Raw genomic sequence first — 17210 nt, forward strand, 5'->3', positions numbered from 1 at the left:
AGAATATAAATCAATAATCCTGTAGTAATCTCTTGTGTAAGGATTTTATCCAATTTGAAGAATGTTTTTGTGTGGTCTTAGGTAGTATAAAAAGGCTAAGAGAAAAATAAAGTTGGTGGAGCTTGTTGGAGCCTTGTTTCATGTACCGTGTGTGTGTGTGTGTGTGTGTGTGTGTGTGTGTGTGTGTGTGTGTTTTCTCCCTTTTTCATTGGCCCCAGAAAATTAAGTTTTAATCCCTAAGAGAAAAAGTTTACTGACTGATTAATCACTGACTTCATGCCTCCTCCTTAGGTTACTCAACCTATCAAAATTGGCCTTCAGCATTAAATAAGAGAATTCAATAAGCATGAGACTACATGGCACTCACTCCACAGGTAATCTACTAGTTTCCTTCATCAATTGTACAAAAAACAAAAATAATCCAAAATTGTTAACAGCAACTTTATTATTTCATTGATGAAAAAGTTGTAGTTGTGATGCATTTCAAATAAATTTACAATATGGAGGTTATACATAAATTACATTAAGTCACAAAATTTCTATTTTATAGAATCAAATTACTTTGATGTATCCAGATGATGGCATAGTTCTTAGTGGATAGCTGAGTCCAAATATGCAAAATATAGCTTCTGCTTCTGACCATGGTGCTTTAAAATTCTTCGACATGCATTAATATATTCTAGTTGTAGGGAATATATTACACATAGGCTTTGTCTTGCATTCAGGGAAAGCCCAAGCTGAATTCACACACAGTACTCCTGTCCTCTAAAGTAATCTCAGACAGGACCAGAGAACAAAGAAACAAGTATGTTTGGGTTAGTATTCCCCATTTAATGAAGAAAATACACAATCAACAATGCATCAAAATAAAATTAAGAAAGAAGAGCTCCATTAGTATCCAGAATAAGTGGGTTTTGCTTTCAATTTTCACGAATCACAGAAGTTGAAAGAGCGGGTCAGTCATGCTACTTGGGGTGATCAGACAGACTTAAACAAGTATGAAGTGAGTTAAGGTCCTGAAGGTGTCTGGAGGTGCTGGGTAAACACATCACAGGTAAGGAATGGGAAACCTACCTCAGCATTTCTGAAAGGCACAATCTATGGAAGGGAGACCTAGTTAAGCCCTTTCTGATGTGTAGAAAGGAGGATACTGAGCTGTCTTCTTTTAAAGGATGAGACCTTCATAGATTGGCCCCTCAGACTCTGGTGATTCCCGTCTTGAGCGCAAGTGCTCCAACGTGTTGTGAAAATGCTTGTTAATTTGCTCTGTTTCTTCACTGGACTCAAGATTTGGGAGATCTTCTCGAATCTTTTGAATAAGTTGGTTCAAGACCTGAATTGTTACCTACAAAAAGAATAATTGTGTAGCAGGCATGTGTCACAAAAGAAAATTTAGTAGCACTGTTTTAAGGAACTTGTATTACTTTTATCAAATATCTGAGTAATTATGAAAAACAGATGAGAATATGATTCTTAGTTTAAGCAACATCAATTAGCTATTCATTAAGGAAAAAGGCAAGAATTGTAAAAACTCAAACTATAGAGCAACATAAACCAGCAAAAGAACAAAAACCAAAATTGTATTTAACCTAAAACTCCTTTTTTAATGTATTTATTTCTATTTTATGTGCATTGTAAGAATGTATGTCTATGTGAGGGATGACTGTGTGAGGGTGTTGGATCCTGGAGTTATGGACAGTTGTGAGTTGCCATGTGGGTGCTGGGTATTGAACCCAGGTCTTCTGGAAAAGCAGTCAGTGCTCTTAACCATTGAGTCATCTCTCCAGCCCCTAACCTAAAAATCCTAATTATTACCACAGTGCTCCAAATGGACAATGCCCTTAGGAATGACTATGAACTGCTACACAATGACAAAATCAAGCCCACAAGTTGGCAATGTGTATTTTCTTAATTGTACAATCTGTGCAGACAGAAAAGGATTCTGGGTAATAGAAGTAGATTGCAGGTAGACTAAGCAAAGTTAAAAATTTCACAAATTAAAAGTATCAAATGTACAGAAAGAGAGAGCTATTTCACTTACCGCATCATTTTCTTTTTCATAGAAATAGATGTACCTGTTCAGAATCTCTATAAAGAGCTGAACTTGTAGAGAGGGGTCCATGCATTGATTTGCTATTTTTAGTGCCTTCTTTAGGCACTCCATGACCCTTTTACCTCCATGAAGCTAAAATAAAGGGCATGAAAATATTAAAAGGATTAATGAATGAGAAATATCCCATTTTATTGCCATCAAAGAAACACAACACTGTAAGGCTCTTTTATGCTACAAAGGACACAACAAAATGGAACCCTAAAACAAAGCAACTGTATTTAAAAACAGAACTGGTGACAGGTGTGACAGCAAATATCTAACTTTAACCCAGTACTAAGGAGACAGAGACAGGTAAGATGGGTCTCTGTGTGAGTCCAAAGCCAACCTAATTTACAGAGTGAGTTTCAGGACACCCAAAGCTACATACAGAGACCCCAACTCAAAATAAACAAACCAAAAGAAAATTACAACTAGTAGTAAGCACACTGTAGTGACAACTTTTGGTTTCTTTAAAAGAATTACAGAAATATTTTAAGAATATGCTTTGGGTTCCAGATGTGAGATATGGGAGCTGCTCCAGATTGTCCACAGCAGCTGACTATGATGGTGCCTTGTGTTCTAGCAGGGATGTGAATTTGCCAGCTGTAGGTAGTTTCTGCAAGTGTGTGATGTTTGGAATTCTGGGGACTTTTCAGATAGTATATAAATGCTAGGGCCCAGAGAAGCAGGGTTGTTGGTTGGTTGCTGTTGGTCAGTTTGTTAAGTAGTGATGCACAAAAAGACTCGAAGAAGAAATTAGATATCCTGACAGCGAAGATCAAACTTGCCCTAAGGAATTCGACATCCCTAATCAGCAGGAAGTAGTCTAACTTGCCCTCTTTCCCCTATATTCTTTTTTCTCTCTTATTTACTATTAGGGAGTTGAAAGAGTAGAAAAAAAGGGGAGGAGAAAGTGGAAGAAAAAAGAACCCACAAAGTAGCATACGCCAGCTACAACAGTTGCTCTAAACATATCCTCTTTACCACAGGGTAAAATGCTGACACCACGACCCATTCACTTCCTCTAATAAAGCAAAGCAATTGTCAGATTTCCGAGCTCCCAATGTTCTACTTCTAAAGCACAACGATAGGTGACCAATCCTGTTACCAAATCTATCTCCTCCAACAATCAAGAGGAACCTTACCTCTTCCCCATTTTTGTCTGTGTTTCGGCCAGACCAAAAGAGATGTGCGCATGTGCTCACAGCTCGGCCTTGATCTGGTTTCTTCAGAAGTTTTGATGCAGCAAGTGCACACTGAGTTCTCAAGGGCTCATGATTCTCTTCACTGAAGCATTTCATCCTCTCAAAAGTACCAATGATCAAAGTGATAGCAGCCAGCTGTGCTTTAGAATCACTTATTTCATCTTCATATAGAGAAAATGCCTGGTATACATAGAACAAAGAATACTTATAAATCAACCATCAACAGGAGCACTTTCCAAAGTTCTTCCAAACCCCATTCTGTGCGAAGGGTCCAAGTGCCATTCACACCAGTGCATGGTGTACCTTTCAGTGAAGAGACACAAGCTACAGCCAAAATGGAAAGGCTGATAACAGGTTAAAATTAAGAAACTTAATCCAACTTTTTTGAGCTGATACTTCTCAACTGAACTAACCACAGGAATGTTTTGTTCATGAAATACATTCACAGCTACCCACTAGTAAATCTTGGGTTTCTTCAGTTCCTGGCAACTCAACAATTTTGCTATACTACACAGGCAATGTGTCTACCATATGAAAAGATTCCCACATGGTCAGATAGAGTTAGTCATATATTAAAAGATAAAAGAGAGTGCCACATATAGTGGCACACGCCTTTAATCCCAGCATTCAGGAGGCAGAGACAGGTGAGTCCGAGTTTGTATCAGTCAGGTCTACATATTGAGACCCTGTCAAAAAACAGTAAACTAGTTAACACCAAGTGTATTACCTCAAAAATAACAGACCAGTGACTGAACCCAACAAATTGAACAGGAAAACCCAAGAAAGAAGAGAGAGCTCACCTGGGACATAAATTCATATGCTACTGTTTCATGATTTTCAAAGCCAATTTCTCCAGCAGCTAACGCTCCTTGAAGAAAAAGTCTCAGTGGTAATTCAGCCAGCTCAGCTTTAATCAAAGCACTAATCGTCTGGTGAGCAAATGAAAAAATCTTCTGGCATTTCTTTTCCCACTTGTCATCCTGAAACAGGAAAAAACCTATCAAGTTCAAGGGTAATTTGTTCATTCTACTGAAAATTTCTAATAAACCTCTAAGCAAAAGTACTGAATCTGAGTTCAGTTTCTCTGTCATTTTTCTTCTCCCTCATTTATGAAACACAGAAGTAAACCAAGCAGGATGTCTCCTTAAAAACTAAACCCATCTAAAGCTGTTGCTTCTGTAATTTATATAGATCTGATATTTCTTTTTATGATTAGAAAAGCAACATCCCTAAATTGAAGAAAATAATACACATACACACACACACACACACACACACACACACACACACACACACACACACACACAAAAAAAACTTAGAAAATACAATCAATCCTGGTAACACAGTTGTTAATGTCTTCCAGTCCACTTTTATTCTACATAAATATAGTGGAGATATTTGTATAGTTTTGTGTTTACTTTAAAACAGATCACTGAAAAAAAAGTTAAAACTGGTTTCATACTACAACCAATTTGTATGTAACTTCTTGTCAAGACAAGTTTTCTCATAATAAAGTTATTTAGTATTTTTTAAAAAGATTTATTATATTTATATAAGTACACTGTGGCTGTTTTTAGATATACCAGAAGAAGGTATCAGATCCTCTTACAGATGGTTGTGAGCCACCATGTGGTTGCTGGGAATTCAACTCAGGACCTTTGGAAGAGCAGTCAGTGCTCTTAACCCCTGAGCCATCTCTCTCCAGCCCTATTTAATATTATTTTGACAAGGAAATATCCCTTCAACTCATTTATAATCTAATTGGTTATACTGTTCCCCTTTAAAAAGCATCTGTGAAAACATACTGAATGGTCAGTATATATACAAAGCTTTATTAATACCCTAATTATGTGCCAAGTGCTATGACTTCGCAGGTACAAACACTTGCCATAATCAGATAACCTGAGCTCAATCCTGGAGCTCCTAATGTAGAGGGAGAGAACGGACTCTACAAACTCATCCTTCACCCTCCACATGCACACCACAGCATCATCCCAATCCATCATACACAGAATAATAAAAAACATAATCAAGTTTTAAAAACTTTCCTGATTATCTCTTAGTGTAAAATCTTAGAAGAGAAATTACTGTATTTATAACACTACAGTTACACACTGGCAGCATACTACAAATGTAGTAGTAATTCACATTTCTACCTCTATTAGATTACATCCTTGACATCGCCATTGCTGAAAATTACTTTTCTTTTCCCTTTGCCATCTAATTTCCAGAAAGTTGTAAATACCAGTGAGGTTAAATACTTTATCATGCTATACCATCCAAACTTCTATAAAACTAGTAAGTTCTCTTTACTTGTTACAAGGATTAAATATAATAATCCAAGTATGTAGTCCTTGTTACAATATAAACACTAGTTGTTACTTGGGGAAGGTGTCTTAAATCCTGTTTCCCCTTTACTTTTTTGTTGGTCCTCAAATTTTTTCACCTGATAACATTCTGTACAATTTGCCAACCACTGGTTTACTGCTGACAGTTTTAGATTAGACATGTGAGATAGGTATCCTTTAGTAACTGGTTTATTTTACTCAGCATGCTATCTTCCAGGGCTATCTACATGGTCACAAATGTTTCTTTCATTTTATTCATTAGAATAATGTTCCAGTATATATATGCACAGATGTATATGTATATACACATCATGTTTTCATTACCCACCACTGAGGTGTTTGGCCATGGCCACTGTAAATAATGCTACAATGAACATGAAAGTATACAGTCTCTTGGTAACAGAAACTGGTTTCATCCTCTATGAATATTTATCCAATAATGTACTCTAACACTGAGCTACACTTCAGTCCAACTATTAATTTTTGGAGTAGTCTCCACACTGTCTGTCTGTCTCCTTCCTTCCTTTTCCTTCTCCTCCTTCTTCTTTTCTTTCTTTTATTTTTGAGACAGGATTTTTCTGTGTAAGAACCCTATCTGTCCTGGATGCCACTTTGTGAACCAGATTAACCTCAAACTCAAGAGATTCACTTGCTTCTGATTCCTGAGTGCTGTGATTAAAGGTGTGTACCACCATGCCTGGCCCATACTATTTTCTATAATGACTACACTATATTTATATTCTAACAGTGGTCCCTTTCACCACATCATGAGGGGTTTTTTGTTTGTATGTGATGTCAAAGAGTAATCCTAAAGCTTTGTGCATACAGTGAGGCTACATCTCCAGCCATTCTCCTGTCTCTTTGATAATAGCCCACTAAAGATGAGTCATGATTAATGCTACTCAGTGTCTTTTCTGAGACCTACTGTCATCTGTATGTGCTCCTTGGTGAAATTTCTACTCAGGTCCTTTGTCTATATTTATTATTTGTTGTTTTAGAGACAGAGCTTCATTATGTAGCCCAGACTGGCATCATTTGTCCATTTTTTGATCCAGTTATTTATTTTCTTACTATTGAAGTAAGTTTCTTATTTTGTTTTATGGGGTGTTAAGATTTATTTTTATTTTATGATGACTGCTTTGCTTGTATGTATGTAAGCATATTGTATGCATGCTTGGTGCCCATAGAGGTAAGAAGGGCATGAAAAGATACCTCAAACTGGAGTTAAAGATAATTGTATCCACCATGTGGATGCTAGTATTCAAACTCAGGTCTTCTGCAAGAGTGATAACCACTGAGCCATCTCTCCAGCTCAGTGCTCATTTTAGATCTAGCCCCTCATAAAATGTATGGTTTACAAATTTTTGTTCCATTCCATATACTATCTCATTGCACTGCTGTTTCCTTTGCTGTGTAAAACTTTTTAGTTTTATACAATCTATTTGTCTATTTTTGCTTTTGTGGCCTATGCTTTTAGTATCCCCTCTCCCTAAAATCAATAACAAGATCAAGGTTTAGTTCCCTAATCCATTTTGAGTTTATTTTTTGTGCATGATGCGAGATAAAGATCCAATTCCATTCTGCTACAAGTGGATATCCAGTTTTCTGGTTCCCTTCATTAAAAACTGCCCTTTTCCCCTTGTGTTTCTGGCATAGAATAGAGATTTAAGGAAGATGATCCCCTAGATGGAGCAGGGTGGTGCACACCTTTGATCCTGGCACTTGACAGAAGAGGCAGGTGGATCTCTGAGTTTGAGGCCAGCCTAGTCTGCACAGAGAAACCTTATCTCAGAACAACAACAACAAAACAAACAAAAACAGATAATCTGATCACATATGCTTGGTTTTCTGGATAACTCCTCAATTCCGATGGTTTATTTGTATATATTTCTATTAGTACTATACCATTTTGATCATTATAGCTTCATAATATGACTACTTTTATTGTTATAGTGACAAATACCTAGTCATAAAGTGCTGGAAAATAGAACAAAGCTATCCTGACAAAAACCTAGTACATAAGTTGGTAAAAGTATTAAGATAAAAATGTTTTTTAAAAAATATTAGAAATCAAGTTTACTGAGCTTTATTCCTTAACATAAACCTGAATGTTCAACTTCCATATATATGAGACTGAGGTATTTTCTATAAGACAAGCCAGGATTCTACTTTAGAAAGAAATCATCTCATAGATTACTTGCATGCAATTCATAACATTATTTAATTACAAGCTTTTTTGAGAAGTGATTATACAATGCTGGACCTTATTAACAGGCAAAGTTACACTGATTCAGACTCTAAGGAAAAGTTTCAGCATCAATTCGAACTGATTCAGTCTCATACTTCCAAGTGCTGTTATGTGATTTCTCAGCCAGTGTGCAGTTCACCAGTGTCAGTTAAGAACAGCAAAGGGTGAGTAATGAATGAATCAGGAGTTCCTGAAAATGAGATCTGGTATCATTATCACCTACTTTTGTGTGTGTGCTTGAGCTTTCTACAACTTAGAAGATACAATAAAGAAAATGAAAAAAATGTAGTGACAAATTTCAAAGTAAACCTACCATTTGAGAATTCTCTTTGTATCGAAAAGCCAACTGGTAAGCTGCAAATACCAAAGGCGGCAGTGTGAAGCGAATCCGCTGATTCCCACCAGCCCCGAAATGTTTTCGTGCAGTATTCAAAATCTGACAAAGAAAAAATTTAAAAATAATTTTCCACACTAGGATTGTTTACAAAATTACATGGGAACTCTATACTTCTACTGTTTTATGATAGACCAAGCTTTATTGAGCTACACACTTCCTATATTAAGCACTCTAAAATACTAACCCATTTTATATACAAGCAAGCTGGAAGCTTACACAAGTAACTAGTCACGAACAGATATATGCTCTTTTCATATGTGATAAAGAATGTAGGCTGATGAAGCAAATAAGACTTACACTAAAAGTAGATTCTAGTACTGTCTACTTTACTGCTGCTGTGTAGCAATCTGTTGAAACATTCCATCCTGGAGAAAAGCTCCTAAGATTCAGGAAGTAATAAACTTACAAGTCCCAGATAGCTGAAACTTGTAAGACAAAGGCCCCTACTCAAGGAACAGTAAACCATGCTGGTGGAGACTGACCAGCAAGGCTGCTTGGAGGAGCTTCTCCAACATGAAAGCAGCCTCCCACCATGCAGAGGTCCAGGAATGCAGCTCTAATAAGCAGTCACCAGTACCAAAGTGGGATTTTCAGTTATGTCTTTGGGACAGCCCTATTCCTGTGAATAACTCCACCTTCTCACTGCCTATGCACTTGTAAGTAATCCCAATAAACTCACTAGTTGGCCAAATTGAACATTATGTGAGTCTGAAATCAATTCCTAATGCAGTAAATAGATGTCTGGAGTTGCATCTCCCAAGGATAAGTCTCATACAACTACTACCTTCCTCTTAGCCCAAATTTCACTTGAAAAATAAGGTAGCATACGCCTATAAAACTGTTGGGAAGATTAAATGACACAAAGTTTCAATTGTGTCATCAATACCTTGCACAAAGTATGTGCTCAAAAAAATAGGCAATTATAGGAAAACAGCTGTGGGGTGTGTGTGTGTGTGTGTGTGTGTGTGTTGTATGTATTACCAGAAGGAGAATCATTCCTAAAAGCCAAGGCTCTAAACTGAGCTCAGAGCTCCAGGAAGCCAGCTATTGGGGACTGCAGAGGCAAAGCAGCTGCCTCAGACACCTTGTGGTTGCCGAGATGACAGACCCTACAGTCTCCAAAAACAAAACACAAACAAACAAAAAAACAGATTATCTAAGGAAACCATCTAAATTCCCCTTTCCACCTTTCCTATCCTTAGCTTTGAAAACCCCAGCCTAAGGCTACATGTAATCCCCCAGTCTCCTGAAAGCTAACCACTGAGTGACTGGGTCCTATGCCCTGATTAGTTGGCCAGAATTAGAGAAACCACCTTTCTGGAATTAAATAAAGCCTGTTCTAGCTGTTGGGGGTTGTCTAAATTCTGATCTTTTAGATCTTCCTATAAACTTAATTATTTATCCTTACAGGTAGATCAAACTTTCTAAGCACATTTAAATTACAAAAAATACCAATATAATTTAAAAAGCCATGTGAAACAAACGTAGAGATGGTTCAGAAAGAAAAGAAGAAAAGAGAAAGAAAACCAAAGGATTGGGCAGATGGTTCAGTCAGAAAATGCTTCTATCCAGCACAAGCCTGAGGACTGAGTTCGGGATTCCCAACATCTACATAAAAGGTCAGGCGGAGCCATACAACTGCAGTCCCAGTGCTGGGAAGGCAGAAGCAGATTGACTCCATGCAGCTCATTGAGGAACCCTGCCTAGAAAAATACAATGAAGAGCACCTTGGGGAAGATACCGGACGCCTTTAGGTGCATCTACATAAACATGCAAATACAAACACTAAAGAGGATAATCAAAGAATTCACATAAAATATGTGATATATTTGGGGTCTTGTGAATTTCTTTGATATGGAAACATACAAACATAACCAATCAGTCACAATTACTACCACACGTGACACAGAAAATGAGAGCAATCTCCCCCCCCCCAAACACAAAGATATGGGGGAGCAAACAACTTAAAATACTTCAGTATTCAAAAACTGTACTGATCACATAGTGCATAACAAACCTCTCCCTAAGCCAAATCAAAGGCTACCACTCTACAGAAACCAGCCTCTTATTATACATTATCAGATGCCAGCAGACCTCCTTAGGCCACATTTAAATCTTCATTTCATAAAGATTAACTAAGGACTATGAAAAAGAGAAAGCTTTGACTGATTTCTAAACTTTAAAGTCCTTCGTACATTTTCATCCGACAAATAAACATCTTCCTATCAGACTTTATGTCTCATGACATTTATTATGATAAGCAACTACACACTCTAAACGTACACTGTTGAAAAAGAAACAGAAGCTGGAATACCTGACTTGTTCTTTGAGTGCCAACAGTTTAGTTACTCATTTCTATAAAAATAAACCCCAGCTGTGCATGGTATACACACCTGAAATTGTAGCACTCAGGAAGCTAAGGCAGCAGGATCATAATTTTGAAGCCAACTAAATAAGTAAATAATTTTTAAAGCCATAAATTTTAACTCAGTAGCAAGTTTTTCAACACCTTAAACTAACGCAAAAGCTGCATTAAACCGCCTTAAACACTTCTCTGCTCATCTGTGTGATGCAAGGTTACAGTAAGAGAGAACTCATACCAAGTACTGCTGATCAGGATCATCAGAACGTAGAAGATGAATAAACCGGCCAACCAGGCTCTGTTCATCAGCAAAGTCTTCTGGATCGGGGTCTTCTACAGGTTGGTCTGGCTGATCCTGAATCAATGTGGACACCAAATTCATTATGGAATCTACCTGCAACATAGAAAGTAGATAATATTAGCGTTAAACCATCAACAAAAAAAGGTAACAGTTGCTAAGTGTATACATAATGAAACAGTATCAGCAAAATAATTCAGGTTTTTTGTAAAAAGTTGGTATAAACAGTCTCACACAGCTGTGAACCTTTTAAGCTACAGTAACAACCAGTTTGGCAAAATTAGCCCATTGGTACAATAGTAGAATGAATGGTTTAGGAAACACCAATGGTTTTCTACTTGGACTTAAGGTTTATTCCACGGGGTGGAATTCATGCCTGGTACTGCAAACCTGGCAAAGAACTCAAGGATTATGAAGTAAGAGGCCTAAGGCAGAATGTACTACTATTATTTTGCTAAATGGACATAGTAACACAGTGCCTTCTAAATACCTACCCTCCCACCCACAGATTATTATAGTTTCCTCCCTTTCAATGACACTTCTTTTTGCAGTGGATAACAGTTAGTACAACTCAAAGGGTAGAAAACAAATGACTATGGAGTGTTAAGCCCTAAATAGCATGTCTCTGGCATATTCCCTCCCCAACAAGGATCAGGGAACACCGACGAGGGAACAGAAAGACTATAAGGGCCAGAGGTCAAGGACTACTGCAAAATAGCACCTTCCCATAGTAGTTGTGACTGCCTGCCGAAGCTAGTAGTCAACACTCATCCTGGATAGAAAGGAAGTTCCCAAAGATCCGACCCTAGTTGACTAGCTATTGGCAAATGCTGGCTGCTGAATCGGGAAAGTCACTTTCTGTGGGGTATACCACTGGTAGGTTGCATATACTCCCAGCAGGTGACCCTCTACCCATTCACATATGGGCAGTAATAATTGAACTGAATTTTAAAAAAAGACAAGAACATAAAATTGGGAGGAGGTAGGGGGGTTGTTCCAGAGGCATGGAAAAGTTGATAGGCCAATGTATACATTTGTGAACAAAGATCTGAAAAGAGATATGCCAAATGTTAATCAACTGTGGTTATTCTCCTTTTGGTGAACTCAGAGGCATTTAATAATTCTACGTACATCTCCAATTTTTAACTTCTATATAACAAATAAGCTATTCATAGTTTTTATTATTATGTTACCTCCCTCATTATTACCAGCATCTGTAGCTCAATGTCTAAAATCCTAATCAACCGTATTTTCTATTTCCCTAAAAGAGCACATCTGTATTCTCTTACCTGGTCCTGAGAGACGATTTCTGTGTTATAATCCAGAACATTACTAAGCACATAACAGCTCATGCTCTTTCTGGATTCGTAGTCAAAGTACTCAAAAAGTGGGTGGAAATGCTTTAATTTTAAGACTGTTAATATATTGTTGTAAGTATCAACAGGTATCTTCAAAAGTCTGGTAAGCTCCTTTGAAACTGCACTACTGGTAGCAATACTACAAAGAGAAAAACAGCAACCCTCTCATGAATAAAATTAATCTTTATAACAGAGCACTTGTTTCACATATTTAAAAAATAAATCTTTACCACCTATGGCAGGCAGAGGAGTTGGCCCCAGGGTCATGAGAGTAGGAAAACTGCTGCAACACTCAAGAAAACAGGTCCTGCACCTAACCTGGGCAACAGGGTAGAGCTGGCCCTGCTTCCAGGGGTTGCTGGTGAGCCAGCCCCAAGATGGGGAGAGCAGGAGAACCCTCAGGCTGACCAGCTCAGATCTCTCTCAGGCCCAGACCCAGGGCTTTGAATTGGCCCACTCCAACATTTGTTGATGGAACTGCTGGAGTACATGAAGGGGCCCAATCCCACAGATCCAAAACTACAAGATCTCCATGACATATGACAACAAGAGAATATCTGAGAGGAGTCCCAGTGAGGTAGCAGAAGCCAGAGGCCTTGTACCAGACCAATGAGTCTTTGCGATGAACATTTGCAAAGAAGTGTGGACAAAAGGGTATACCATGAGATACATACACTGTAACACACTATAGCTTTCACGAGATTTTTTTGAGGAGAGGTTGCAAGGCTGGAGGGGATGGGGGGGGATGAATAGGACTGGGGTGCATGGTGTGAAATTCACAAACTAGTAAAATGTTTTTAAAAAATTCATTTACACATTTAAAGAAATAGGTCAAGCAAATTGAGAAAATAATACGCTTAATTTCTTCTGTTTCAAAATGATCTCCTCTCAAAACAAATATAGCCAGGTCTGGCTTACTCCTGTAGTTACTGTATGTAGGAGGATAATAGAAGCTCTAAGCTAGCCTAGACTACACAGCAACATTCCATCTTAAAACAAAACACAAAAGCAAGTCAAAGAGAGGATAAAGATGCCTATTTAAATACACACACTTCTTTATCCACTACAGTTCTATTGATAACAGCTTCTAATGCATGAACAAGTGGTCTTACAGGGACACTTAAGGTAACTGTTGACAATTTGATGTTTCTCGGAAAATTGTTTTAAGTGATACATTGGTTCCTAGGATAAATAGCAATTATTATGAAGAAAGAACGTAGGAGAAAAATCCATGCAAAAACCATCAAGAAAAATCTTATCTGGTGACTCATGGAGACCAAGTTGAATTTAACAGGCAGCATACTGTAGAGGAGCATTCTCTGAGGCTGAGGCATATTTTAGCATTTATAAGACCTTAAACACTGGAATTTCGGGTTAGTTTAGTAACTTTTACTTTCAAGCTCATCTTGGAGGGATAAAGGGGAAAACAGACATCGTTAAATTTCCTCTTACTTATGTTAAAGATCTGTACTATTTTTTCAGTTCACAAGAAAATGAAAATAACTAATAAAAGGGGATAAAGGGGAAAGAAATTTTCCTGCTGTGTCTGAACCAATGGGTGGAAACTAGAAAAGAAAAAACAGTACAAGAACACCTCAAAATTACAAATAACTTAGAGAAAAGCAGGAAGCCTAATTAAGGGACTCAAGGGGCAACTGTTGAGGAAGATCTATATAATAACATCAAAATGCCTAAAGTGGCCGGGCAGTGGTGGCTCATGCCTTTAATCCCAGCACTTGGGAGGCAGAGGCAGGTAGATTTCTGAGTTCGAGGCCAGCCTGGTCTACCGAGTGAGTTCCAGGACAGCCAAGGCTATACAGAGAAACCCTGTCTCAAAAAAAAAAAAAAAAAAAAAAAAAAAAAACCAAAAAAAATAAAATAAAATAAAATAATAAAAATGCCTAAAGTGAATCCCAATACTCAAGGAAATGAGAGGCAGTAGGGGATCTCTTGAGTTCTAAGTTCTGGGCCAGCCTGGTTTACAGAGCAAGTTCCAGAATAGCTAAGGCTACACAGAGAAACCCTGTCTCCCCCTGCTCCCCACCCAAAAAAAGCCTAAGTAACCCTGTAGGGACCACAGGTCTCAGACATTAGGACGGAGGGGGCATCCAGTGTAGTGAACATTACTCTTTTCTCAAAAGTATTATTAAAACCAAAGCCCAAATAAGAAAAAAATATTTAAATCATTTTGTTACTTCAAATGCATACACATGCCCCTAATTTTTTAGCCTAAATATACATATGGCCTTATTTTTCACAATTTACTCATCTGCAGAAAACCTTTTTCTTTTTTGCAGGAGTTTTTTTTTTTTTTTTTTGGGGGGGGGGTGGTTGATGATGTTTCCCTACTCGTTTAAAACCTTGCTCATTCTTGATGCTGAAAAGACGGCTCAAAAAGTTAAGAGCACTGGTCTTAAAAGACCCTGTTTCTATCAACAGCATGGCAGCTTGTAACTGTCTGTAACTTCAGTTTCAAGGTATGTTAACCCTCCCACCCCTTTTATCCTCTGAAGGCACTAGGTACACACATGATACATATACATACATTCAGGCAAAACACTTATACACATGAGTACAATAGTAAAGACAAAAAAAAAACCTAGTTCAGGAAAGGATCTGAATTTGAGACACTGAACTTTGAAGACTGTCTACAGACCTCAGAGACCACTACTTCACTACTGCACATGAGGAAGCAAGCAGCTAGCAAAACTTCCTATCCTGTTTAGAGCCAAACAGGAAAGCCTCAGCATATACTTCAAACAAGACAATGCTAACATTCAAAGAAAACTGAGAAAATAAACTAACAGAATGCCAAGAATTTTTTTTCAATGGGGTAGACACTTGCTACTAAGCCTAGCAACCTGAGTTCTACCCACAGAACCCACCTGGAAGAGACAAACAACTGCAGCAAGTTTTTCTCTGATCTCCACATGTGCATATATTCTAACTCCCTCCCCAACAAATAAATGTAATTTAAAATTTTTTAAATGTTATTTTGACTTACTGTTCAAGGTTAAGTTTATTGAATATCTCCACTGTTGTTTCTAGAACTTTATCAACATAGTCCACACGATCAGGGTAACATTTCATAGCAAGATTAATGAGAGAGACTTGTAAAGATACAACATCCTCTGATGGCATGTCTTGTCTGGACTGCAATGTTTAGAAAATCATATAATTTATTTTAAACAATTACAAAAAAGATACATCAATAGAAAAGTTTCAAGGTCAAAAACTTAGAGAAAATACTATACACACCTGTATCACTGTAGCCACCTGCTGTGAAAATATGTCAAAAAGTTTAATCTCAGCTGGGATTCCAGGTCCATCTTCACGATGAGCAAATAAAGCTAATCTAAAAAAGAAAACATTTTTTTCTTTTTTTAAGATATGGGAATCTGAACAGTGGATTCATTTTTTCTTTATTGCTTTTCTGTATTTTCTGAGTCTATTTCTGAGAACATTAAGAATGGCTTTTAAGATTAGAGCTAAAATACCAAGACATTACTATTAATTTCTGGTGAATTAAATTCCAAACAAGACTGTGGAAATTCAGCCTAGATGCATAGCATAGTGATCAAAGGAAATTATCTTAACAATAAATGTTACTGTTGTTCCATGGGGGATGGGGGAGTTAAAATAAGAGCTACAGTGTAAGACTTTTTATTCAATCTCTTAACTAAAGTTTTGTTGATGATGCCTTATTCCATTGGCAATCATGTTTACTTACTGATTCACTTACCTTATACAGTACAACCTAGCCTAGAATTCATGGTACTCCTGTCTCTACTTCATCTGGGGTTACACCCAGATGGAATAAATAGAGGCTGTAGAGATGGCTCACTGGTAAGAGTACTTACTTACTACTCTTGCAGAGAACCCAAGTTCAGTACCCAGCATCTATATGGAACTGCGAGAAATAATGTTAAGTTTTATAACCTGCATCTTAAGCTATTCAGAGTTGTGCATACTGCATTATCTGTCAAGGTCAGAACTGCACCTACATTTTGTTATGCAGAAAAAACCCACCACTGATTGGGATTGCTAAATGACATTACTCTACACAGAAAAATCTGATTAACCATCTTTCTTTAAGAGTGGGCCCAATAAGCATGCAATGTATACTGTCCAAGACAATCTGGAGACCTCTGCTCTGTTAATTCCTAGAGCTTAAGACTAGTAAATTTATTAGACACCCATATGTGTATATGTGTGTGTGTGTATATGTGTGTGTGTGTGTGTGTGTGTGTGTGTATATATATATATATATATATATATATATATATATATTCTGCTAAAATAAATCTTTGGTGTTGTTTGTAACTTTATAATGATATATGCTCACAGCAGGATAAATTATGTATTATTTATCATGTAGCAAGGCTACTATGCAAGTCATTCATTACACACATTATCAAAAGCCATGTTATACATACATATACATTATGCATATGTGTATATGCACATGTATTTATATAGATATAAATGTTAAATATATTACACATATATAAACATATACATAATATGTAAATATATAAAATATAGAAATATATTACAATAATTTTATATATTTATATATGTATATAAATATATATTTACACATACACTAAAAAAGTTTTAGTTTTAAACCTGGGGCTGTGTATGTGTAAATGCAAGTGTCTATGGAATCCAGAAGGAGTGCCAGGTGCCCTAGAACTGGAGCCTCAGGCAATTGTGAGCCATCAGTGTGGGTGCTGGGAACTCAACTCTTCAAGAGCAGTACGTGCTCTTAACTGCTGAGCTAATCCCAATTTTTATGTTTTATCAATTAAAACCAATGGCTAAAAAACTATACTTAAAGGGGATCTACTAAAAATGTGATTCTTAAAAATTCTTCTTTATGAAAATGTGACAGCAGAATGA

At 37.2% G+C, this 17210-nt stretch overlaps 1 protein-coding gene across 1 annotated transcript in view; it reads right to left on the minus strand.

The window, feature by feature from the left end:
- Positions 1 to 427: 427 nt before the first annotated feature.
- The window catches only part of LOC117701871 (vacuolar protein sorting-associated protein 35), a 36258-nt gene continuing 19475 nt past the window's right edge, over positions 428 to 17210 (minus strand). The window contains exons 9-17 of the mRNA XM_034493284.2: positions 15567 to 15663; positions 15313 to 15461; positions 12240 to 12447; positions 10891 to 11046; positions 8207 to 8329; positions 4098 to 4277; positions 3238 to 3477; positions 2042 to 2185; positions 428 to 1345 (exon numbers count right to left, since the gene is read on the minus strand). Coding sequence (XP_034349175.1) covers positions 1166 to 1345; positions 2042 to 2185; positions 3238 to 3477; positions 4098 to 4277; positions 8207 to 8329; positions 10891 to 11046; positions 12240 to 12447; positions 15313 to 15461; positions 15567 to 15663 — 1477 coding nt within the window. The 3' untranslated portion in view covers positions 428 to 1165. The remainder of the gene's footprint in view (positions 1346 to 2041; positions 2186 to 3237; positions 3478 to 4097; positions 4278 to 8206; positions 8330 to 10890; positions 11047 to 12239; positions 12448 to 15312; positions 15462 to 15566; positions 15664 to 17210) is intronic.

The sequence above is a fragment of the Arvicanthis niloticus genome, unplaced genomic scaffold (assembly GCF_011762505.2).
Source record: "Arvicanthis niloticus isolate mArvNil1 unplaced genomic scaffold, mArvNil1.pat.X pat_scaffold_289_arrow_ctg1, whole genome shotgun sequence".
Lineage (NCBI taxonomy): Eukaryota > Metazoa > Chordata > Mammalia > Rodentia > Muridae > Arvicanthis > Arvicanthis niloticus.